The 23,352-nt window shown below is 36.7% G+C and overlaps 2 protein-coding genes and 1 pseudogene across 8 annotated transcripts in view; 2 read left to right on the top strand and 1 right to left on the bottom strand.

The window, feature by feature from the left end:
• Window positions 1-11,341, top strand: part of RMDN1 (regulator of microtubule dynamics 1) — a 45,490-nt gene extending 34,149 nt beyond the window's left edge. For 2 of the 3 annotated variants that reach the window (XM_029923210.1, XM_029923212.1), the window contains exons 5-10: window positions 3,691-3,780; window positions 6,215-6,270; window positions 7,681-7,768; window positions 8,983-9,013; window positions 10,634-10,767; window positions 11,204-11,341. In XM_029923210.1, the coding sequence (XP_029779070.1) occupies window positions 3,691-3,780; window positions 6,215-6,270; window positions 7,681-7,768; window positions 8,983-9,013; window positions 10,634-10,767; window positions 11,204-11,254 (450 nt within the window). In that variant the 3' untranslated portion in view covers window positions 11,255-11,341. The remainder of the gene's footprint in view (window positions 1-3,690; window positions 3,781-6,214; window positions 6,271-7,680; window positions 7,769-8,982; window positions 9,014-10,633; window positions 10,768-11,203) is intronic. The other variant, XM_029923211.1, reaches the window with a different exon arrangement.
• WWP1 (WW domain containing E3 ubiquitin protein ligase 1) overlaps window positions 10,527-23,352 on the bottom strand; it is a 119,919-nt gene continuing 107,093 nt past the window's right edge. For 4 of the 5 annotated variants that reach the window (XM_029923206.1, XM_029923208.1, XM_029923207.1 and 1 more), the window contains one exon: window positions 15,996-17,554. In XM_029923206.1, the coding sequence (XP_029779066.1) occupies window positions 17,455-17,554 (100 nt within the window). In that variant the 3' untranslated portion in view covers window positions 15,996-17,454. Of the gene's footprint in view, window positions 15,400-15,995; window positions 17,555-23,352 lie in introns of those variants that run through there. The other variant, XM_029923209.1, reaches the window with a different exon arrangement.
• Window positions 18,745-18,859, top strand: LOC115279551 (annotated as a pseudogene).

Below are 23,352 nucleotides of genomic sequence, written 5' to 3'. Positions count from 1 at the left end.
AAAAAGGGGAAAGAGAAAAAAAAAAAAAAAGGGAGAAGGGCCCCTCTCCTGCACGGATGGATGTGGTTTGGAGTAGGTAGGTCTCTGGGGCTGCTCTAGGAGGCCCCGCCTTGGTGGTTATGGAGAGAAGAATGGTAGCACCCCAAATTCTGCTCGAACCAAATGTTGCAAGCTGTTCTTTTGAGTCTGATGTCCCTGTGCCTTGGGCGAGCCAAGCCGCACTTTCCAATCTCTGCTTTGCTTCCAGTCCATGAATTTTAATGCTACCACCAGAGATCAGACATCCCGCTCACAGGGCCAGCCTCCCAGCGTGCTCCAGCTCGCGTGGCTGGTCTCCCTACCGGGGTTGCACAGTGGCAGGGAGTGGGGGCTGTGTCTCCAGGGACTGCTGCGCCGGAGATGAGATGTGCTCACCATAGCAGCCAGCCTCCCAACCAGAGTCGTGCTGTGGTTTTCAGCTCAGGTCATGATCTTACAGTTACTGAGTTCAAGCTCCACATCGGGCTCTGCACTGACAGTGTAGAACCCATTTGAGATTCTCTCTCTTCGTCTCTCTCTCTCTCTCTCTCTGCCCCTTCCCTGCTTACTTTCTGTGTCACTCTGAAAATAAATAAACTTAAAAATTTTGTAATTAAAAAAAAAATGAATCTCTCCTACATGGTAACTTGCAGGGAGCCCAGTGCCAGTAGGGATGCTTGTCATGAGAGGAAATGGAAAACCAATGTAAGGTCCATCAGTGGCCTGCTGGCTCAGGTACCGCTGTACAACCATTTATTAAAAGTGACGTGAACTATATATACTGACATGGTGTCCAATGCTAAGTGAGAAATAAAGCAAGTTAAAGAACAGTGTTATAGTTTGAGTCAATGACTTTTTAAAAAAATCATAATAAATATGTATGTTAGTGTATATGCAGAATAGAAATAAACCTGGAAAATGAAGCTCACGGTGGTTATTTTGTTAGGGGATTATGGAAGGGCTTTCACTTTCTTAATGGTAATTTTGGTATCAGTTTGTTTTTATGCAACATGTTCTGTTCATAACAGCAGTGAGGGCTGCCTCTCCTGGTGCCTCCTGGAATGGGCGCCGCCGCTGCTGCAGAGCCCAAGGAAGGACTCGCTAGATGGATGTCTCTCCCCGCGCCCAGCGGTTATATATGGGGTGACATCTGTTTCCTTCCCAGGGCGAGTTCTTTATCTTTTCTCTAGCGACCGTTCTGTAAGCGTTTTTAGCCTCTCCCCCTTGTCTCTCCAGCGCACTTCGCGTTCTCCCTGTGTTGGTCTGGGGCTCCCTTACCTCCACACCTCCAGGGCTGGCCCTTTTTTTGAATTTCCCCAGTTCTCGCTCACTCACTCAGGCATGCTTGGGGTTGTCTTCTTTCTGGGATCTGTATGTTCTCCACTCACTCTTTCATATCAGAGTATAGTCCCTTCAGTCTTTCTCAGTTTAACAGATGTGGGCAAGCGAAGACTACAGAGCTCCCTACTTCACCATCTTGTCTCCTTTCCCCCTCACAAGCTTTTCATTAGTTTACTTGCTGCAGACAGCAGCCATCTAAGATTTTAGTCTATAAATGTTTCTAGCAAATGCCCCTCCCCTCATCCACCCCCCTATCCCCACCCCAGAGGTAGTTTTATCACTAGGGCCTTTTCAAGTTAGGTGAAATATGTACAAGGCCAGTCTTCCAGGGAGCCACCAAACAAGTCAGAACAAATGATTATAATTCTCCATGAATGAGCCCTCTTCTGTTCCCTCTGGTATCAGGAATGGCAGGCTGTTTACAGCTCCTGCTGAGATCGGGAGTGTGGGATGGGACCAGAGTAAGATAAAATGGCACAAAGTTCATTGTTCTCACTAGGAATAGTCTGATAGTTTGAATAAGCCTTCCCAGGTCACTGTAAGCTTTAGGTTAATTTTCGAGTTCCAGAAGAGAGTGGATTTTGATAGTCGTTACTTTTTTTTTCCAGTGCTTTTATGGAGAAGCAGAATTTAGAGTTCTTTACTTTGCCGTTTTCACTTATGTCACTCTCAGTCTTTCTTAATTTTAATCCAATTTGGCAGTCTGCTTTTCATTTGGGGTTTTGGACCATTTATATTTAATGTGATTAATGATATTTGGGGGTTTAAATTTCCTATCTATTCCATCTGTTCATCTTTTTCTGCCGCCTTTTGTATTGATGATTTTTTGTATTCCATTTCATTTATTTCATTGACTTAATGGCTATAACTCTGACATGTTTTAGTGGTTGCTTTAAGGTTTATAGTATACATCTTTAACTTATAGTCCACATCAAATAACATTTCATGTGTTAATAACTGCTCTTTGTGCTACTATTGTGATATATCTTTAACATATGTTAAAAATCTCTAGAATCTGCCAGTCTAGGCAGGGAAGAATGTTTAGGATTTATCCGTAAGCTTATGTTTGCTTTGCATATAGAAGGCAGTGAGATATATAAGAGAAGGTATTTTTATTCAGAGTCCTGATAATGTGGGAGAAGATCAGAACAGCAAATTTGAACTCTCTGTAACGCCTCTAGTCACTTAGATTTGGGCAGATTAACTCAGTGGAGATTACGTGAGCATAGCCTATAGAGGATGTGTGTGTGTGTGCATGTGAGTACATGTATGTGTGCATATTCATGTATGTTGTGTTTTAAGTTATACTTTTTAATTTTCAATAAACTTACCAAGATTTTGGCAGAGAATAGATTTATTTTTAATTTTTAATGTTTTATTTATTTTTGAGAGAGAGACAGAGAAAGCGAGAGAGAGTGATCAGGGGAGGATCAGAGAGAGAGGGAGATGCAGAATCCAAAGATGGTCTCCAGGCTCTGAGCTCATTGTCGACACAGAGCCAGACACAGGGCTTGAACCCAGGAACCTGAGCGGAAGTCAGACGCTTAACCAACTGAGCCACCCGTGTGCCCCTGGCAGAGAAGTTATTAAAATCTTTGTGATTATAATTCATAAAACCCCACAGGAATAAGCTCAAACTAAAATGGGGGTGTGTTTTTTTAAATTAGAAACTACTGTCTTTCACAGCCCAAAGGTAGGGTGCTTTTGGTCCGGGAAAAACTGGCTCAATTGTTCTGAGGTTGTCTTTTCTCTTTGCTGTTACCTGCAGACCTTTTTCTCTGCAGGCTCTTTTTTCTCATTCTAGGTCTTGTGACTTTCTACAGCACTTGAATTTATGAAGCTTGGATATTTTGGAGTTAGTCCTTAGGGATAAAACTCAGATTGTCTCACTTTGGGTCTGTTACCCCATCTGTAGCAATGGGGGCAATATCACAGTTGACAAATGTGGCTCTTATTACTAGAACAGTGCACATGTGGGGAGAAGAGGCAGCTTGTAGAAAAGAGGATGAGAAAATAAAATGATAGTTATTCAGCTGCAAATTTTTAAAAATTTATTCTCCAGTTACAGACATAATACCTCCTCACTGTATTGAAAACTTCCTTAGATTCTGTATTCTTTACCTTGTATAATAGTTCTCTATAAACATGTCGTGTCCTTGAGTTCCTTAAGTCCCATGTCTACTTTTCTTTGTATATGACAGTATATTTTGTTCAGTTTTTATGCTCATCAAATTTTTTGTTGAATGACTCTTGAGAAATAAATATTCAGTTTTATATTAAGTGGAATATTAGTGGAGTATTTATTCTTACACTTTTTTCTTCCATTTTTAGTGGTATGCAATCTGTATTAGTGATGTTGGAGATTATGAAGGCATCAAGGCTAAAATTGCCAATGCTTACATTATCAAGGAGCATTTTGAGGTACTGATGAATTTTAAGTCATTATTTTCTGAATAAATTTCTTTTTCACTTGTCTATTGCTGTATAGCAAACCACCTAAAACATAGAGACCTAAAGCAGTGACAGCTTATTTTTCAAAATTTTGTGGGTTTATTCTGTAGTGGTGCTCTGATCCGTTTGGTGCTGCTGAGGTCATTTAGACAGCAGTGTTCACCTCTGTCTTCAGCTGGGACAGGAATGTGCAAGATTAAGTAACTGTTTCACTCCACTTTTCTTTATATTAGTTAGTAGTATAGCCCAAGCTTCTTTACGGCATGGTAACTGGCTTCTAAGAATGGGCATTCCAAGGTAAAATTCCAGTGTGCAAACTTTTATCAGGCTTCTGTTTGGTATCACTCTTGGTAAAGTCCTGTGGACCTAAACAAGTCATGTGGTTAAGACAGGGTTTGTGGGAGGGAGCCATACCAGATCCTGAATGCCCAGAGGTGTGGTCTAGTCTGATAGTGTAACACAATCAACAAACCCCTCCCAATAGAGTAGTACTGTTAACAGTATTCTCTCTCTGTGTGGATCTTGTGTTTGAATATTTCCAGCTATTTTATAGGTAGCTCTTTAGATGTCAGATATTTGTATATTTCATGATGGTCTTTAACACTACCTCATTGTCCTAAACAAAACTAAACAAAAATCTCCCCAAAATTACTGACACTAAAAACCCAGCATATTTATTTGTCTTTTGATATTTTAGACCATTGCAAAAATACATAGGAAAAGAATACAATGAAAAACTTACATGGGGAGAATGTTAGATAAGCTGTTTAATAGCCTTTCTGAATTTTATAGTCTTAGTCTCAATTCCTAGTTTATATAATGGGTATAGAAAGAACATTGGACTAGGAGTGGAGACCTAGGTTTCTATTCAGGCAAAAATAGTGTGAGTGTGTGTACAGATATATATTTATATAAATATAAATATATATAAATATATTTATATAAATACCTATATATCTGTACACACACACATATGTGTGTATGCATGTACACACATATTCCCATTTAATAATATGCAACATTTTTCACATTTTAAGAACTTTGAAATCTGATTACATTATATAATCAATAGTATCTTATAATTGGCATTGCTATTTTTCTTTTTAGTGGTATGTATAATAATGATATATAGTAACTTTCATGGTATCTTAGATTCAGTAAAATGCCATAATTTGCTCAGCAGCATTAAATAAATTGCCTAAATTATTCTTTGCCATAGGATATAAAAATGTCACAAATGACTTCAATATGAAAAATGAAAAATTGCAGAAAATTATATTAATGGGAACAGAAAAGGCTATATTTTTTAAAAACCAATGCTTTGCAAGTTTCATACATGTATGTGTTAAGTATATTTAAAAAATGATGTTTAGTACTTACATGCTAAAAAGATCATTTATACTATTATTTCTAATTCCATTATTTTTTCTAAAGCAATAAGGAATTACTGTCTTTGGATTGTCGTTGTTTTAAAGATTTTAAGTAATCTCTACACACAACGTGGGGCTCAGAACCCCCAAGATCAAGAGTCGCATGCTCCACGGACTGAGCCAGCCAAGCAGCCCTGTCTTTGGATGGTTTTTGAAAACACTTAAACTAACGGCAGGAAAAATTGAAAGAGTCTACTTGAGGCATAGTCCCTCTCACCTCTCCCATAAGAAAATTAAATTCCCCTAAGTACATTATTCTCTCGATTCTATAAAACCGCAAACTCAGGCATGGCAAGAAGAGAGAACTTTTCAAGGTCAAAAAGGTAGACGTCGTTGAGCTGTGATTTGAAACCTGGCAGTCTAGCTTCAGAGTTCACATTGGTAACCAGTTACAAATATTTTAAAATGTATATCTCACAAAGCGAAACTTTTTCAGTGTATTTTACATTGCATATAATTATTTTACTAACAGATTCTGTGACTTGCATTTTTCCTTTGTTAAGGATAAATGGGGAGATTGAATAAAATATAAATACAGGAAGAGACTTTGTAAAACTATTATGTCCTTTTTTTCTTATTTTAGGAAAGTGCTATTTAATCCAGTATTCATATAGAACTTGCCAAAAAGAACTTCCTTAATTATTTTTCTTCTAATCTAGAAGAAACGTTGAGATTGATTTTCAAAATGAGACTAACAGATTTCATATTTTTTCTCATATTGATAAATCCGATCAGGATTTATTGCCCAACTTTATAAAACAGAAACTTTAATAGAAGTCATTAACAGTGTATTGAAATGAATTTAACTAAATTAAAGAATCAAGAGGGAAAAAGCTGATATTGATTATTCTAGAAGAAATGAAATGCAGGGATGCCAAAATTATTTTTTTAAATCATGGCTTTATGTTTGCTGAAACACAAGCATTATTTGTGGTCAGAACATAGATATAATTTATCTTCTTTTTTCTTGTTAGAAAGCAATTGAACTGAACCCAAAAGATGCTACCTCCATTCACCTTATGGGTATTTGGTAAGAAAATTTCTTAAGTAAATATTTCACTGGTATTTAGTATGATCTTACTTTGTAGTATATGAAACAATAGGTAAAATATTTAAAGGTATTTGACATTCATGAGTATTTAATTCATTTTATTAACTAGCAGTTGTGATGTATTATTAGAAAATACTGTATTTGATTGTAATGTTAACCATTGTTATTCAGATCGTTTAGAAGCAAATATTGCTAGACTTTGAAATTCCCTTTGTTAGGAAGGATTATTCTTACTTACCAGGCCAAATGAAATTGGATTAATATAATTATATATAGCAATATAGTTTGATGCCCTAAGAAGGTCTTTGCATCTTCAAGGTGTTTAACAGTCTGATTCACCTCAACAACAATATAATACTGAAAGTATTTCCATTTATTCAATATATAACATTATTTTGCTGGTATGAACATACACCAGTATGTTTAAATGCTTGCTGATTTAAGAGTTTTTCTTGAAACAGGTTTCCCATGTTCTCTTTGGGTGCAGATCTGAATATTTTATTATCTTCTTTTTGGTGTAAACAAAAGACTTGTATCCGACTCTTTCAAAAAAGAGTTAAATATCCTTCAGGACCTTATTAAACTAACAAAACACTTGATGAGGACTAATGATAATGGAGAAGGTCACTAAGATGTTAGGGAGTAAACGTGAATGATACAAGTCTGCCTCAAGGAGTTCAGACCATAGTCAGAGGTTTAGCACTTTTCCCCCTACTTCCTGCCTACTTCTAGGCAGTAGGCAGACGTAAGTTGTTTTTTTTTTGCCATTGTTATTTAAGCATATCATGATCAGTTGTGTCCTTTTTTTATTTAAATTTTTTTTTTTAGTGTTTGTTTTTGAGAGAGTCAGTGCATGAGCAGGGGGAGGGGCAGAGAGAGAAGGAGACACAGAATCCAAGGCAGGCTCCAAGCTGTCAGCACGGAGCCTGATGCGGGACTTGAACCTATGGTCTGCAAGATCATGACCTGAGCCACCAAGCCACCCAAATGCCCATGGTTTTGTCATTTTTTAAAACTTCTCTGAGTTAGTCTTTCTTATCCAAAAAATAGGGGTAATGATCCAGACTCATTTAGTATTTGTAAAGAGTGGATGAGAGAGAATCACCTAGCATCTCAAAGTGAGCACTTAGTGATGAATGATATGTGCTATCATTACTAGTACTGTTGCTTACTATTTACAATAACAAAATATACCTTAATTGATGGATCAATATAAATCAGTCTCTGGGTAATTTAGTAGGGATATTAACCTACTGGATATTATGTAAAGTACAAATTGTTCAAACATACAACAGGAGAAGATATGTTTTCTATGTTAAGATGCTTAGTTTTCTTAAGAGAAAAAAAGGTGCATTTCAGATGTATATATGTTATTTTATTTCTCTGTAGGTGTTATACATTTGCTGAAATGCCTTGGTATCAAAGAAGAATTGCTAAAATGCTGTTTGCAACTCCTCCTAGTTCAACCTATGAGGAGGTAGTGTGCTGTCCTTTGTTAAGTTAGTACTGATTTCTTAACTGCAGTGCATTCTAGTGTCCAGATCTGGAGTTCTGATCAGTGAGGCATTTGAGCACGTTTCTAACATCCAATGCAACTATCTTATCACAAAGGCTTAATACTTATAATCTATGACTGGTGAGTGGTTTTTTTTTTTCTTTAGGTGAGTGGCTGATGACTGGTATATTGTTAGCTATAATAGCTCATGGCTAAAATTTATCATTATCTTCTGTTTGAAATCTATACCGTATAAAAGTCATAAAATAGAACAAGAAATTCAACAACTGTTGCTCAGCATATTTTAGGTACGTGTTCTACACACTACCAGTCATTTGCCTGGAGAAGAAAGCAGTGTATTTGTATAGATAAATTATAACTTATTTTAAAAAGTGGAGTTGAAAGGCTCATACTCCTATTTCAAGGCCTTTTGCTTCTTGTTAAAAATAAAATTTGAAAAGGATTTCTGGGCAAACATTTTGAGTTAACATCACTAAAATTTTGAGAGTAAGGAGATAAGACCACTGTAAAAGCTTCCATAGTACCTGTACCATAACAAAGAGCTATTTTTTTTTTTTCTGGGAAGTTATACTGTAGAATTTGATGTAAGAATATTTAGTTGAATAATTAGAACATAGTTGGGAAATACTTTAGTAAAAAGAATGTATTCTAAGAAAATACTGTCAGCTCTATAACAAATCAGTTATGTTTCTAAGAAATCAATCAATACATTATAAAAACAGTTGAAGTGGAACAAAAAGAACTGAGTTTCAGACTCACAATAGCATTTTATGTTGGAATTTCGGTAATAAAGGACTTTTAAAAATTTATTGGTACAACCTATATACCACTGAGTAAATTTAGCTTTGATTTTATCAAGTTTTCACTGGTAGTGACTATTATGATTTAAGAAGAGAAAGATCAGAATAGCTCGGTTGCATATGATGATATTCCTTTCTGCACTTGATGGTGGGTTAGTACAAGTTCAGAACAGCAATCAGGTTATTACTAGAAGTGGTCAATAGACTGTAATCTGCGCTCTGATGATTTAATAATAATATGTTCAATTTTGCTATGTTAACTGTCAATGATTTGAACTTTAAGATATTTTAATTTGCTTCCTGATTTTTGAAAAATATTTTTTTAATATTGATTTTGTTATAATCTTCATTATATTTGGGTTGTGTTTTTAACAGGCTTTAGGCTACTTTCACAGGGCAGAGCAAGGTAACATTTTTAATTTCTGATACTAATACAGTTCAAATTGTATGAATGCTTTATATGTAACAGAGATTTTTATTTATTATCATTTTTTAATGTTTGTTTATTTTTGAGAGAGAGTGAGTGCGAGCCAGGGAGGGGCAGAGAGAGAGGGAGACACAGAATCTGAAGCAGGCTCCAGACTCTGTCAGCCAGAGCCCAATGTGGGGCTCAAACGTGAACTGTGAGATTATGACCTGAGCCAAATTTGGTCACTTAACTGAGCCACCCAGGCACCCCTATAATAGAAATTTTTAAAATAAAATGTTACTTTTTCTGATATACTTCTTTTTGCACTAGACATTATCAAAATTCTTTTAGTCTTTATTCAGTAAAGATCACCAGAGTAAGAAGTAGGTTACTACTAAACTTAGAGCTGCAGTTCTAGAATGGTCCTTTATTTGATATAATTCAACCTTCCTTTTGAGAGGAGGCTTTGACATGTTAACTTTCTTATTCAAGATTATACACCTGATTAGGAACATTTATTATTTATTAATTTAAATGTTTAAAATTTTTTATTGAGATGTAATTGACATATTACATTGTATTAGTTTTAGGAGTACAGCATAAGGATTCAGTATTTGTATATGTTGTAAGTGATTACAGGAAGTCCAGGTAATGACTGTCACATTAAAAAAAAAACACTAAAAAAAACCTTTTTCCCTAAGACTTACTCTCTGAGCAACTATCAAGTAGCACTTAAATAAGAAGTCTTATTTTTAAGCCAGGCCAGTTATTGTTTTGTTGCAGATATGGTCTTCTTTTGTGAAGCGTTTCATGTCACTCTTGCTTTGAATAAATGGCCAGCCCTACAAAACTAACACCAGCCCATCTTTAGTGCTTCCTTTTAAATATTAATAGCACAAACTAGAAAAGTAAAAGACATATGTTACCAAATACACCAAAAAGACCACTGCAATTTTATTTCTATAAATTTAATCATATTAAAGGCTGTATTAGAGAACCTACTCATATGGACTTGTTCAAATGCTTTTATGATAATTTAAAAAAAAACATTTTTCATAAAGAACAGAGTCTGAATGTTAAACTGGGTCAGTAATATATTCTGACAGGCTCTGTTACGTTCTTCCACTGATAACCTGCTATGGTAGTAGTTCTATAGATCATGAATATGAATTTGGTAATAAAATTTCCTCAGAGAGATTTAGAAGCATAATTGCCAAGTAAAAATAGGGCCTTAGAAGACTAAGGGTTTGGGGTGTTGAGAAAAAAAACAGGGTCATGTCTTCTAGAGCTGAAACAATCCTCAATAATTAGTCCTCCTCCAGGTTTACTCTACAGGTCAGTTCTCCTGAGCAACCTGTCTTTATGGACCTGTCTGGTTTAGAAGCTCCTCTCAGGCCCTTATTACCTGTTACTTCTCCCGTATATAGTAGACACTGAATGAATGATACTTAAGTAGTATTTATCTGAGATAGGAAAAGTTGAATAAAAGAGAATTCCAGTTAGCCTAGTCTTTTATTGACCACACAAATTTATTATTGGAATTTAGACTGAAAAAATTAAGCCTTTAAAAGAGCAATATTATGTCATCTGAGATAAACTTTTCTTTCTTCTGTACAGTGGATCCAAACTTCTACAGCAAAAATTTGCTTCTTTTAGGAAAGACATATTTGAAGTTACACAACAAAAAGCTTGCTGCCTTCTGGCTAATGAAAGCCAAGGACTATCCAGCACACACAGAGGAGGATAAGCAGGTAACACATCTCCAGTAAATTAAGGCAGATAGGTTTCTATTGAGGCACTATTAAACAGGAATTAAGAACTTCTTTAAAAATATAATTTGTCTAAATGCATACTGTTGAAAACAAGAGTGTTCATTTCAAATGTGAATTCATTAACATTTCCATTAATTTCTGTATGCAAATGCTCAGTTACTATTAACAGATGTTATGAGGTTACTTGCTGCCTTATTCCTGTTTGACATACATGACAGATCAAATAAGATTTCTGAAACAAAAGGCAGCGAATGGAAAAAGTCTTACCCAGTCACCGTTAAATTTTTTACAATGTGCTATCCTGGTTTTGGGGAACTTTTTAGAAACAAACCACAGCCCACTTTATGAACTTGGATTTCACAAGTTGATATCTCTGCTGTGCTGTTTATTTATAACATGTATTTTTCCATTTTAGATACAGACAGAAGCTGCTCAGTTGCTTACAGGCTTCAATGACAAGAAATGAGAATTTGTCAGAGAAGAAAGCACATCTAAGAAACACTGCCTTTTCATCACATTACAAAGATAATACATAAATAATACATAAACCATACATGTGCTCTATGGCTATTTTTCTTTCATTAATGAGACTAACAAAGTAAATATACAAAATCCCGTTTCTTCACAGGTAACAAGGCAAAAGAAATAATTACTGTTTGAGTGGTAATGACATCTCCCTGGCTCAGAGGCAGAAATGTTGTGCACTTAGGACACCAGCAATACAAAATGGTGTAAGACTTCTAAGGGAGGCTGGATCACATCAGAATGGAGAATCAAGAAAAGAAAGTTCTGTGTGAGAGGTGGCATGGGGGAGTGCATTGTCAAGTTGGACTGATGCAAAGTTGAGATCTTGCAGAGAAGGTGCAGTGAAAATTAGGAGGTTAGGATGTTGAGGGTTCTTGGTATAAAGTAGTTAAGTGATGGATCTTGGAACCAGATCCTTTTTCTCTAAGGAAAAACCTCAAGTCAGGAGAGAATGAAAAATGGGAGTGGTTTCTTTTTTTTTAATACGGCATAGAATTACAAGTGGAGGACTGATTTTTGTCACTAGACAACCCCAAATTCTGTTCCCTAATGCGGTGAAAAGAACGTAGAACTCAAGGGTGAAATAGAAATGAAGACATTTTAAAGTGCAGCTTGAGGCTGGGGTGCCACCACTGCAGAACTGTTTTATAAAAAGGATGATCTTGGATGTTACTTAGGTAAATCAAGAGTATATGCATAGACGAGTTTTCCCCAAAGGATTTGGGGATTGTACTGTTACGGTGAACTCTGTGGGTCTGGACTGGGTACAACCAGGATATATGTGTATGTTTGAACTTGAAAACATCTCCAGTTGCTAATCTTTTGCTGTATTTTACTTATTTGTGTATATATATTCATATATCTATATATATTTCTGAAGTTTTGGAATTAATTGTAGACAGCGTATTTCATCCCTAGATATTTCCGCATGCATTGTCTCAGAATAAGGACATCCTTTAAACAAACCCCATTATCACAACAAAAGGTTAACAATAATTCTTTTAACATCTAATATACAACTGTATTCAGATTTTCTTAAATGTCACAGAATGTCTTACACTTTTAAAAAAGCAAGATCTAATCAGTCATACATTGCATTTGATTTTTTGCCTTAGTTTTTAAAAATCTAGAACAGTTCTCCCATTTTTTTTTCTTCACATCATTCATTGACATCTTGAAGAGGCCAGTCATCTTCGATGGTCCCTTATTCAAGATTTGCATTAGCACACTCTGACAGTCACTTTTCCATCTTTTTTTCAGCGATTTTAATTATATGTAAGATCTTTGCCTAATTGCTTATATCTCTCTGATTTTTTTTTACTTGTTTCATTTTCTTGACTGTTTGAATTTGTCTTCCATGTCCCTTATTCCTTCCATGTTCTTTGCTTTCTTCCTCTGATACGTTTCTTCTCAAATGTTTTCTTCTTCCATTTTTTTTTCTGATTCCAGTCAGCAGGCGTTTCACATTTTCATGTAGTTTGTCCAGTTCTGAGTTTTTGAATTTCTAATTTGGATTTTTTTTTTTGGTATCTGAAGTTACTTATTATATTTAACTCATATCCATATAGTATGTTAAAGAATTTTTTGTTTTGAGCATTTTCATCTGAAATTTTCTCATTTTCAGTTTTTTCATTATAGAGATTTTCAAAATTTTCTGAAGGTGTGATGTGTGTGTGTAGTTACTAGCTATACCTAGTAATCAAATGGGAAGTGAGGTTTTGATCCATTCAAGGATAACTTCCGTTAAGTAGTTTATGCAAAATGAAAGGCCTTTCAGTAATAAAGCCCTTTGGGGGTGGGGGTCTGATATTTAATAGTGCCATTAAAATTTTTTTTTTTTTGCTGTGTATAGATTCATAGAATGTTGGCAGGGGAAATGCAAAGCGATCCTCAGTAACATAAAACTACAGTACAATAGCAAAACCAGGAAACTGGCATAGCCCACATACCGGATTCAGATTTTACTTCTAAATGCTCTCACTTGTGTGTGTTCTGTGTAATTATGTCCCATGTAGGTTTTTAGCTGACACTACAGTCAAGCTATGGAAATGTTCCACCAAATCACAAAAAACTCTAGTGCTGTCCTTTTATGGTCACACACAGCCACCTTCCCTCCCTACCACCTCCCTAGTCCTGGCAACCACTAATCTGTCCTTTATAATTTTGTCATTTCAAGGTCATAAAATGGAATCATAGCATGTGATCTTCTGAGAATTGGCTTTTTTCATTGAACCTAATTCCTTTGAGATCTGTCTAAAGCTAGTCAGTGTTGATTCCTTTGTACTGTTGGTTATATTTCACTATATTTAGTGTACCCATTTATTTAACCATTCACTGAAGGGCATTTTGGCTGTTTCCAATCTTTGGCTCCTGTGAACAATAGGTACAAGTTATATCATCTTTCTTCTAATAATAAGGGATACGCTCCCTTCTCCAAGATGTGGTGCGGTTCCTAAGATTCTGATTGTGTGCAATTGGTCTCTACCTTTTGACTTCCCAGGAGTCTGATTCACCAGGCTTTGTAGTGGTTCTTGGCATTTCCTCACCCCCAGTGAGACCTATTACTTCTTTTGGGGAAAAACCCTAGGACCCAATTATTCTTTCCTGTGCAGTCTTCACTTTACTGTTCTTGGGTGTGTTCCAGACGTGATTGCTAGTTTGAGATGCTGATTTACCCACATACATGTGAATAGATGTTTGCAGTATTATCTTCTGAACCTATTAGAGACATGGGCTATGGGTGGTTATAATTACCTCTTGTGGATGTGTTACTTTCCTTCTTTTGAGGATTGAGAATAAATCTGGATTTAAATAGTGGCTACTAAATCTGAAAGCTCTGTTAACTTGTTAGCAAAATGTTCCCGTTTAATCATAGACTATGAACTAGCTATGGACTTGGTGAAAATGACTTCTTTCAGATGTACTTTACCTATAAGCATCACTACAACATAGAAAAAGCAAAAACACACCAACCTTATGGAGTTGTGGTGAAGAGAACATACAAAGGATTTAAAATATTTTTAAATGGTATCGTCTGAGTTCTTGGCTGAAATTAGGGAGAGAAATTTTGGAATTTAGGATATCCCACTTGTTGATGTATATGTTGTTGGTGCTACATTATATGGGAGGGTATTTTTTGCTTTCATGGGGCCCTCGCCACACAACTTACTTTGGACTGTGTGCCCGGGCACTGCTGGGAAGAACACTAGGAGGGCGGACGGCTGTGGCGAGGGCCGGTAAGCCATTTTGATGAACACCCTGTTCTGGTCCATGGCACCGCCCTGAGAGCAGTGAATACGGTTTTGTCCTGTGACTGAGGAGAATACACTTGGTACAAAGGAGCCTTCGTAAGCTGCTCTGATAATGGTTTTTCCCTTAAGACAGATCAAATCCCCGTTAATATCTTAAGTTTGGCTTTTAAATTCAACAGATTTAGAAAACTTGGTGTTATAAGACCTGTTTTTCTCATCATTTTTTACTTCTGCAGGTTACACCAGGGGATCTTCTTAGGTTAAACCAAACACTCAAAGTCTGCAAAAGCCTTAATTTGGCCCCAGTTTACTCAGAAGGGTGTTGGATAGGAACCAGAGCCAGCCAGCAGGTCCATGTCAGGGCTCCTTACATTTCAGAAAATGACCTTACAGCAGCAGTCCGTGCAGCAGAGCATCCACACAACTCCAAGAACTATCATCTCCCTTGGTGACAGCTCAGGGACCTCATAAGGGACATCAGTTGTTGGTTTCTCTGGGAAATCCAAAGGTACATTTTCCTATCAAGTGTCTGGAGATCTCCCAGTCCAGATGCAACTTAACCTAGCCAGGGGTCATTTTTAACAAAAGCAAAATTGCCTAATGGTACTTTGACACACACCACCTTACCCGGTTTTGAAGATACAACGTGGCTGATTAACTGAAGACTGCAAGACATAAAAGGTTTATTAACTCTTTCGGCTTTACCTGCCTAGGCAGTACTGAGAACAAAACAGACTTGTAGCTGCTTTCCTTGGAAGAGACCTAATCTGCTTGGTGAAACTGCTGTGCCTGTGATCCATTCGTGGACTCAATTTGGTGGTGCTGGTAAGTGTTGCTGAAATGAAATAACAGTATGAGTCTGTCTCTGAGCTTCATTGTTTTTGCCAGTTTTCTTCATTTCAGGCATAGTGAGCCTGTCTAGTGCAGCACAGGGCGGGGGGGTGGGGGAAGAAGGGAGAAGGTGAGAGGTGACCTACATCTTTGGTTTCTCTCACTGCCACTGAGAATATAAATCAAGATGTAAAGAATCCTGCCTCTAGGCCTGCACTTATGTATTAGGTGTGAAAGGTAGAAGCCCAGTGAGCCCTCCCAGAGAGCTCTCTTCAGAAAGCCGGTTTGGTCTCTGTGGGTTCTGTGTGGCCTCAGCTGCTAGAATTTCTTACCTGAAGTGAGGAGAGGGGACCAGCACCCTGAAAGCCTCCTGTCTTCAGTCAGATCTGCTAAATGGTATTTGCGCAGCCCTCCACTGACTGATGTTCGAGAACTTCTGTCATGGCGACATTTGGCAGTGGGGCTTTCTATGCTGTAATTTAGCCCTTTTGAAGATTGGTCACCCTCTGTCGCATAATGTCATATACATTAGTATTTGTTTTTAATTCTTTATGCTTCAAAAATAGCCAGTGTCAGATTAGGATTTGGGAAAGGAGTCTATTCAACATCGTGAATCACTGCCTTTATTTTATCTTTACTATGAACTCTGAAGTGCAGAACACAATCTAATATGTAGAAAAATAAAATTTTTGGCAAAACAAAAACTGTTAGGGAAATTAAATTATATACTAGTACGTTCCATATGTACTTAGCGGTTAAATGTTTCACATAACATTGTAAGATGTCAGTTCCATGGTTATAAAAAACTTAACGAAATTTACACTGCATATTGAAATGATACAAATGGAAATTAAAATTTTTGTATTAATAAGGAAGCCCAGTTTGCTACAATAGCATTAATCATTCACATCAGATTTTAATTTGTTATACATCTTTGTAGTTCAGCAAATGCCCTTAATAATGAAAAATTAAAAAGTTATTAGGACAAAAATAATGATCTGTGTAAAAAGGGGGGGTGGGGAACCAAAAGACTTTTTTAAAATATGCTTAGATCATAAAATTTTCATGAATTTAAGAGGAATGAAGATATTTGAACACTAATAGAAAATAGACTTATCTGAGTGTTCAAATGCTTATACAACTCTTCAGTCCATCCAGTTTTATAAAACCAAACTTTGAACACAAAAGCAAAAATGTTCACATTACCTTATTATATGTTCCTAAGTATCAAACCGCATCAATTTATTACGAATTAAATTAAAAGAACATTACAGATTTAAAAACAAAAGTACATAAGTACCTGATTCTTTTTAACTCCACAAATCCCAAAGTAAACTTGTAAACAAACCTCTTTGCTGCTTAATGAATTCTTTCCGATCTCTAGGATAAACTAAATGGCTTTGCATCTAAGTGTGTGACTAAAATTTAAGTTAGGGTTTCATTCATTACTTTGTATTAGTGACGTAGCAAAGAGGGAAAATTTTCAACTATTGTATTTATTTAAAACAAATTGACAGGTTCAAATGCCTGTCTTCAGAAAAGCCAGCAGCATTTTTTTAACATACTCAAAGTAGATTTGGCCTAAGCCCTTAATACCTTCCTGAACAGCCATGCAACTAAACACCCTCAGGAGGTGTTAAGTGAGGGAGAAGATCATGAAGCAATTTGTACTTTTTCTCTGGATAACAGAAACAAGGTAAAGCAAATCCAGATTATTTTTGAATGAATGGCTGTCATGTTTAATATACCCAGAGCTCTATAAAACTAGAGCTACTGTCATATATGCTTATATAGATATATACTTATTTTTAATAAAGTCTCTTGCTTGCTTTAAAATTTAAGGATGATCTTTTTCCTAGTCAATCACTTCAAGGAAACAATAAATAAAGTAGAAAAGGATGAATTGTTTTTGCATATTTCTGTGGAACGGAAAACATTTATACTTTGAGAGGTTCAGAAAATTCACTGTACAGAATGAACAGCTTATATACACTATCTGTGCAATTTTCTTGACTGGGGTATTTAAATGCAAGAGTTCCTCCAAGACAAGAAGCCACATTCATTCTTGTCCAAATCCCTCTGTCTCTTCTATTGCAAAAAGAAGTTTTTCCTTTAGTTGTTCATAACTTTTATATGGTGGTAGATCCAAGCGATTAAAACTGAACAAAAACAAAAACAGATGGTTTTCAATAAAACAAACTCTGAAAAGATTTCCAGTACAATATTTTTTAAAGCACATTTGACTAAATGGATTGAGGAGATCTAAAAATTTACTACTCTATTAACATATACAGGTTTCTTACTCATAAAAACATTTTCACATTTCCCAGAAAAACTGGCATTACAAGTTGTCGTAAGTCCCTGCAACTTCTCTTGGGCTTCTAAAAGTCCATTTCCTTTTTTTTTTTTTTTAAATAGTTTATTACCAATTGGTTTCCATATACAAAAGTCCATTTCTTTCATTCACTTACCGGTTATTAACAGTCAATTATATATCAGGTATTTTGTCCAGGAGCTGGTGATAGAATAATGAAAAACTAAAGTCCCTATCCTCATGGAACTCATATTCTGAGGGTGGAGAGAGCCAGTAAAATACATTAGTGTTTTCATTCCTGCCATACTTAAAAGAATTCCCTGCTGTGTTTAGCTGGATTAAAATTTGGGGGGAGGGAGAGTCCAGGGTTTTAGTCTCCGCCCCCCCCCCCCCCTCTGGACCCCATTTAGTGAAAGAGCGCTAATGTAGGTAAAACCATTCCGTATTTTCATTTTCTCCTATGGAAGATTTCTATAGATTATCTAGGTTCCCTTCTACCACTCCCCTCTGCCCTTGTCCTCACTCCTAATTTAAGAGTCAGGAAACCTAATAATCAAGATACTTTAGAATTTTTCAAACAAGACATCCAATTAAAATGGTCTGAGAACACCATTTTATTCTTGTATGAAAAGTCAAATCTTTAACGGCAGCAATTAAGCAGAGCATGTACCTTCTCTCCCCTATACCCGTTTCATGTTTCAAGGTACACTGATAACTGAAGTCAAGAAAAAATTGTTCAAATAGAGTCCTATATTAAGACTACTTTCTAGTTCTTCCATCTTTCAAATATAGCCTATGTCAAATTCTTTTTCTTTATTGAATCTCTGTATCTCTTCCATCCAGACTGTTTATGTTGCAAGTGTATTCTTATATCTACACTTGCCCAACATCTCTTATATGGACCATCAAAATTTCCTGCCTACTGATCTTGCATCCATTTTTTTTCCTGACTTCACCACAACCTATCTAGCCTTACTACATCACTGCCAGAGGTACTTTACTAAAAAAGACGTCCTGATTTAAAAAACCTTTGTTGTGCTTGCTTCACCAGCATATATTCTAAAATTGGAACTATACAGAGGTTAGCATGACCCCTGTACAAGAATGACAACAGGAATTCGTGAAGCCTTCTGTTAAAAAACAAACTCTTGTTTTTCTAATTACTGTGGATTGAAGGTATGGGGGAAGGAAGGCTCCAAAGCTCTTTGGTATCGCGTTCCCCCTCCCCCCCATCAATTTATTTAATGTTGTTCCAACATATCACATGCTTTTCTATCTTACAACATGCTCTTATGGCTCTCCCATGATCGGGAATATCCTTGTCTCCCCTTGAAAATATTAATTCACTAAGAATCAGTCCAAATGCTACAACTTCCAATTCTCTTTGACCATCTTATACAGACTTAATAATTCTCTCCATAAGCTCTTTTTGTTTTAGCATTTATTCCACTCTGTATGACCGACTAGTTTCTTCTATTACATTCTAAAAACCCCTGAGGAGCAGTCATCCCTTCTCTTCTAACACTGATCCATTTCATTTAGTAAGTGTTGATTTGAACTACATAAAAAAGTAGATTACTTGAAAACATCCAAAACAGAGTTTTTTTTTTTTTAAAGACCTCAGCCAAAGGACTGAGAGACACCAAAATCTATTCATCTTAATAAGATTATTTACTATATGGATATCAGAATTCTTTTTTAGTGTAGCTTTTTAATTCCAGATGAGTGAAATTTGATACTTTTACTTAACCTATAAAAAGGGAAGACCCTACTAATACCTTTACAATGGACTGAGGGAACAGTACGCTGTTGGCTTTCTATACCAGTGTATACAGCCCCTGCTCTGAAAGTGGCCACTTCAATAAGCAAGGCATTGGAGAGAACAGAACTCATTCTGAGAATTCTGAAGACTACTTCCACCATAGATCACAGCAGTGTTTACCTTTTCACTACTAAAAACTCTAGGGTCTCTAGATCATCTATGTTAATCCAAATTCTCATCCCAATACTGGTAAATGTATTCCACTGATAAGACTTAAATCCCTACCTTTCCCAGGTTTTCCACCTCAGATCTTCCATTCCTCTAAATTTGTTTTATGATTTGCAGTTTTCTACAGTCTTAATAACTCCTCTCTTGCCTTAACCAAAAACCCAGCTAGTCTGAAACACACCATTTCCCTGCAGCCAATCAAACTTCCCTCCTGTGAAGCACATACCATCTACACAACCTTCTCTCTGAACTTGTGGCTACTCTCTGTTGACCTCTTGGTCATACATTCCTTTCACTCTGAAAGCTCTGGCACCTGGTCTGTGGTCGTCCTCATTCTCTTGATGATATCAACACCCATGCATGACCTCCAAGTTTTCATCTTCAGTGACCTGTTCTTTCTTCATTTACTGACTGTAGGATAATATACCTTGATCCTTTTGATCCTTGTCATCACCAGCAGGAAATTTCTAATTCTATTTTTTTTTTTTTTTGAGTGCACAAGCACAAGGTGTGGGGGCAGAGGGTAAGGGAGAGAATCTCAAGCTGACTCCATGCCCAGCAGAGCCTGAGGCAGGGCTCAGTCCCATGACTGAGATCATGACCTGAACTGAAATCAAGAGTTGGATGCTCAACCAACTGGGCCACCCAGGCACTCTCAAAAACTCTCTTCTGTCTTTCCCGCGTCCTTCAATTAAACTGCTGACCTATTACTCTCTCACCATCTAGCCTGTCCAGACTCTTCCTGTCCTTATTTTGTACTTAATCTACAGCCCAGCCTTATAATCACTGCCTTGCAAATACTTTTAAATCCCTGTCTCTCCCTCTTGTGAACTTACTAATCAAAACTCAAACTAAATGAATTCAGCCATCTAGTTTTTCACTCCTTGGACCTTAACAGTTGAAAATTACTGGAGAGGAGAATTCTACAACTAGACAGATTGGTGTCACTTTAGAACCAAGTGGGCAATCCAATATCACACATCATTCTCAGCCGTATTTCTCTAGTAAATACTTGTCTACTCTGACAACTCTCATTCTTTTAGAGTTTTTTACTTTCTTCATTCTTAGTGACCTCACTTTATACTTTGAGTAAACAGAAACCAACAGTGATAATTAGTTTATATCCAACATTTGTTCCTTTCCTATTACAATAAAGGAAGTATTCCTGTTTTTATCAAAGGCTAATTCCTTAACTACAACTGTACTCAGCATCTCAATTCTTTTCATTTTTTTAAAATTTATTTTTGATAGAGTGCAAACAGGGGAGGGTCAGAGAGAGAGGGAGACGCAGAATCTGAAGCAGGCTCCAGGCTCTGAGCTGTCAGCACAGAGCTCGACGCGGGGCTCAAACTCACAAACTGTGAGATCATGACCTGAACCGAAGCCGGACACTTAACTGACTGAGCCACGGAGGTGCTCCTCTTTTCATCTTTAAGAATTATTTCCTTTGGTGCTAAGCTCTCTCCTCTACCTCAACAATCTATCCTTTACTGGATTGGATCTGGATTAATCTAGGCTGGTGACCTCAAATTTTTCGGTTATGATCCTTTTCACACTTTAAAATATTGAGAATCCCAGTGATCTCTGTTGATGTAAATTATATTTATTGATAAAAATGACTTTTCAAAAAAATATTAAAAAGAGTGACCCTGTTTTATATTTTTGCATGAACAGGGGAGGGTCAGAGAGAGAGGGAGACACAGAATCTAAAGACAGGCTCCAGGCTCTGAGCCAGCTGGCAGCACAGAGCCCGATGCGGGGCTTGAACCCACGAACTGTGAGATCATGACCTGAGCTGAAGTCAGACGCTTAACCGACTGAGCCACCCAGGTGCCCCTATATTTTTGCAATTACTGATGTCTAACAATAAGAGACATCTGGTTTCTGATATTTATGTATTTATTTTGTTGCACTATATGAAGTACAGTATATCAAAATTTGGCCCCACACAGGTATGTAATTAGAAAACAGAGATGTACTCTAGTTTTTTCAGGTAATTGTGGCTATTATTCTTAGCTATTGTACTAAATAAATTTGAAGAGATTGCACATTATATGGGTTCTAAATGATATCAAAGAACTTTTTCTACTCTGTTACGTAAACCCATTGGTTTATCTTGTACTCTGAATGGCTCTTTTTATCTATACATGATTTTGTAACACCATGCATTGGTTGTCTGGAAATAGTGATTCACCAAGTTACAAAGTATTTCCAAATGTTGACACGTTTAATTATATGATAGAAAAAAAACCTCATTTTTAATAACACCACCAATCTTACTAGAAAGTCTTGGGAAGCTTTCAGGCTCATGATGGTATATACAAGTTTTCCCAAGTCTAAATTCTGCCTGAAACCCCGCCTTTTATCATTGCCAACAAATGCTGTCGGTTATTTTCCTTAAGTGATAGATAAGCTTACTTGGTTACTTTTCAAGAAAATGTCTGCCAAATACACAAGTCAGAATAAAAGAGCTTGTCAGTCATTCTTTCAAATAAAAAGTGTCCCATGAATCAAAGAGGGTAAGCTGGTTCAGCTCAGCTGCCAAAGAGCCTCCCCTCAAGACAACCACAGTTCTCGGGTGTGAGCAGAAGTGCTATATGCAGGCTTCCCATTTGGTCATACAGAATATTAAAGAGAGATACTTGAGCGTCAAGATTTTTTATATATATATATATATATATATAAATTAATATATAACTGCTTCATAAAACACAATCTTGAAGGACACTTTTTTTTTTTTTTTTTTTTTGCTTTTTACTTTAAACTGCAGGGGAGTGACGGTGAACAGCGGGGACAGCATTTTGGTGCCATGGCCCTGATTCATGCTGAGGCACCAGCAGTTTTGTCCACCGCGGCATCTGCACCATAAATCCAAGTGTCAAAACAAAAAAAGGCAAATAACTGCTTAGTAGGAAAGTAGTTCTGACCTCCTGAAAGAACCATGTACCTCCTAGGCTACCCTCATCTTTTGCCTGGATGTCTACAACAGTTCTGTTAACTGATCTCCTGGCATTTGGTCTTGAATCCGATTCCTCCTCTGTTGCCAGAGTGATTTTTCCTGAATCTCATTAGCTGCTATATAAAAACACTTCAAAGTTTTCTCATTGCCGTTCAACTGAAATCCAAGTGCCTTATAATAGCCTGCAAGGCTTTATGTAACTTAGCCCTGCCTAAATTTCCAAATTCTTTTTATCCCTGTCTCCCCTCATTCACTAAGTTCCAATCACACCAGTCACTTTTCATTTCCTTGAAAAATGATTTCTTACTTCAAGGTCTTTGGAAATGTCCCTGTACAAAGAATGTGTGTCTTCCATTTCTTTCCACAGCTATTTATCCAACTCGAACATTATCCTCTCTGAGAATCTCCCTGACCACACGATCTAGAAGAGGCTCCCTCTAGTTGTTTTCCACGGCATCCTCTTTCTTTCCTTTGAAGGACCCGTCCTGGTATTCAACTAGTTTACTTGTTTGTCATTTCTGCTCCCTCCCCCAGTGGAGTGCAAAACTTGATAAAAGGCAGGGAGCACTTCAGTTGTATATTCTACATGGTGGTTATTCTAAATAACTGGTGAATCACTGGATACATTTCTTAGTATATTAACCAAACAAATCATTTCAAAGTGTTCAGTTACAGAATGCCGTGTTAATCAGTT

Source organism: Suricata suricatta, chromosome 15 (genome assembly GCF_006229205.1).
Source record: "Suricata suricatta isolate VVHF042 chromosome 15, meerkat_22Aug2017_6uvM2_HiC, whole genome shotgun sequence".
Taxonomy (NCBI): domain Eukaryota; kingdom Metazoa; phylum Chordata; class Mammalia; order Carnivora; family Herpestidae; genus Suricata; species Suricata suricatta.
Note: the sequence above shows the minus strand (reverse complement) of the source record. Positions and strands in the feature narration are given on the sequence as shown.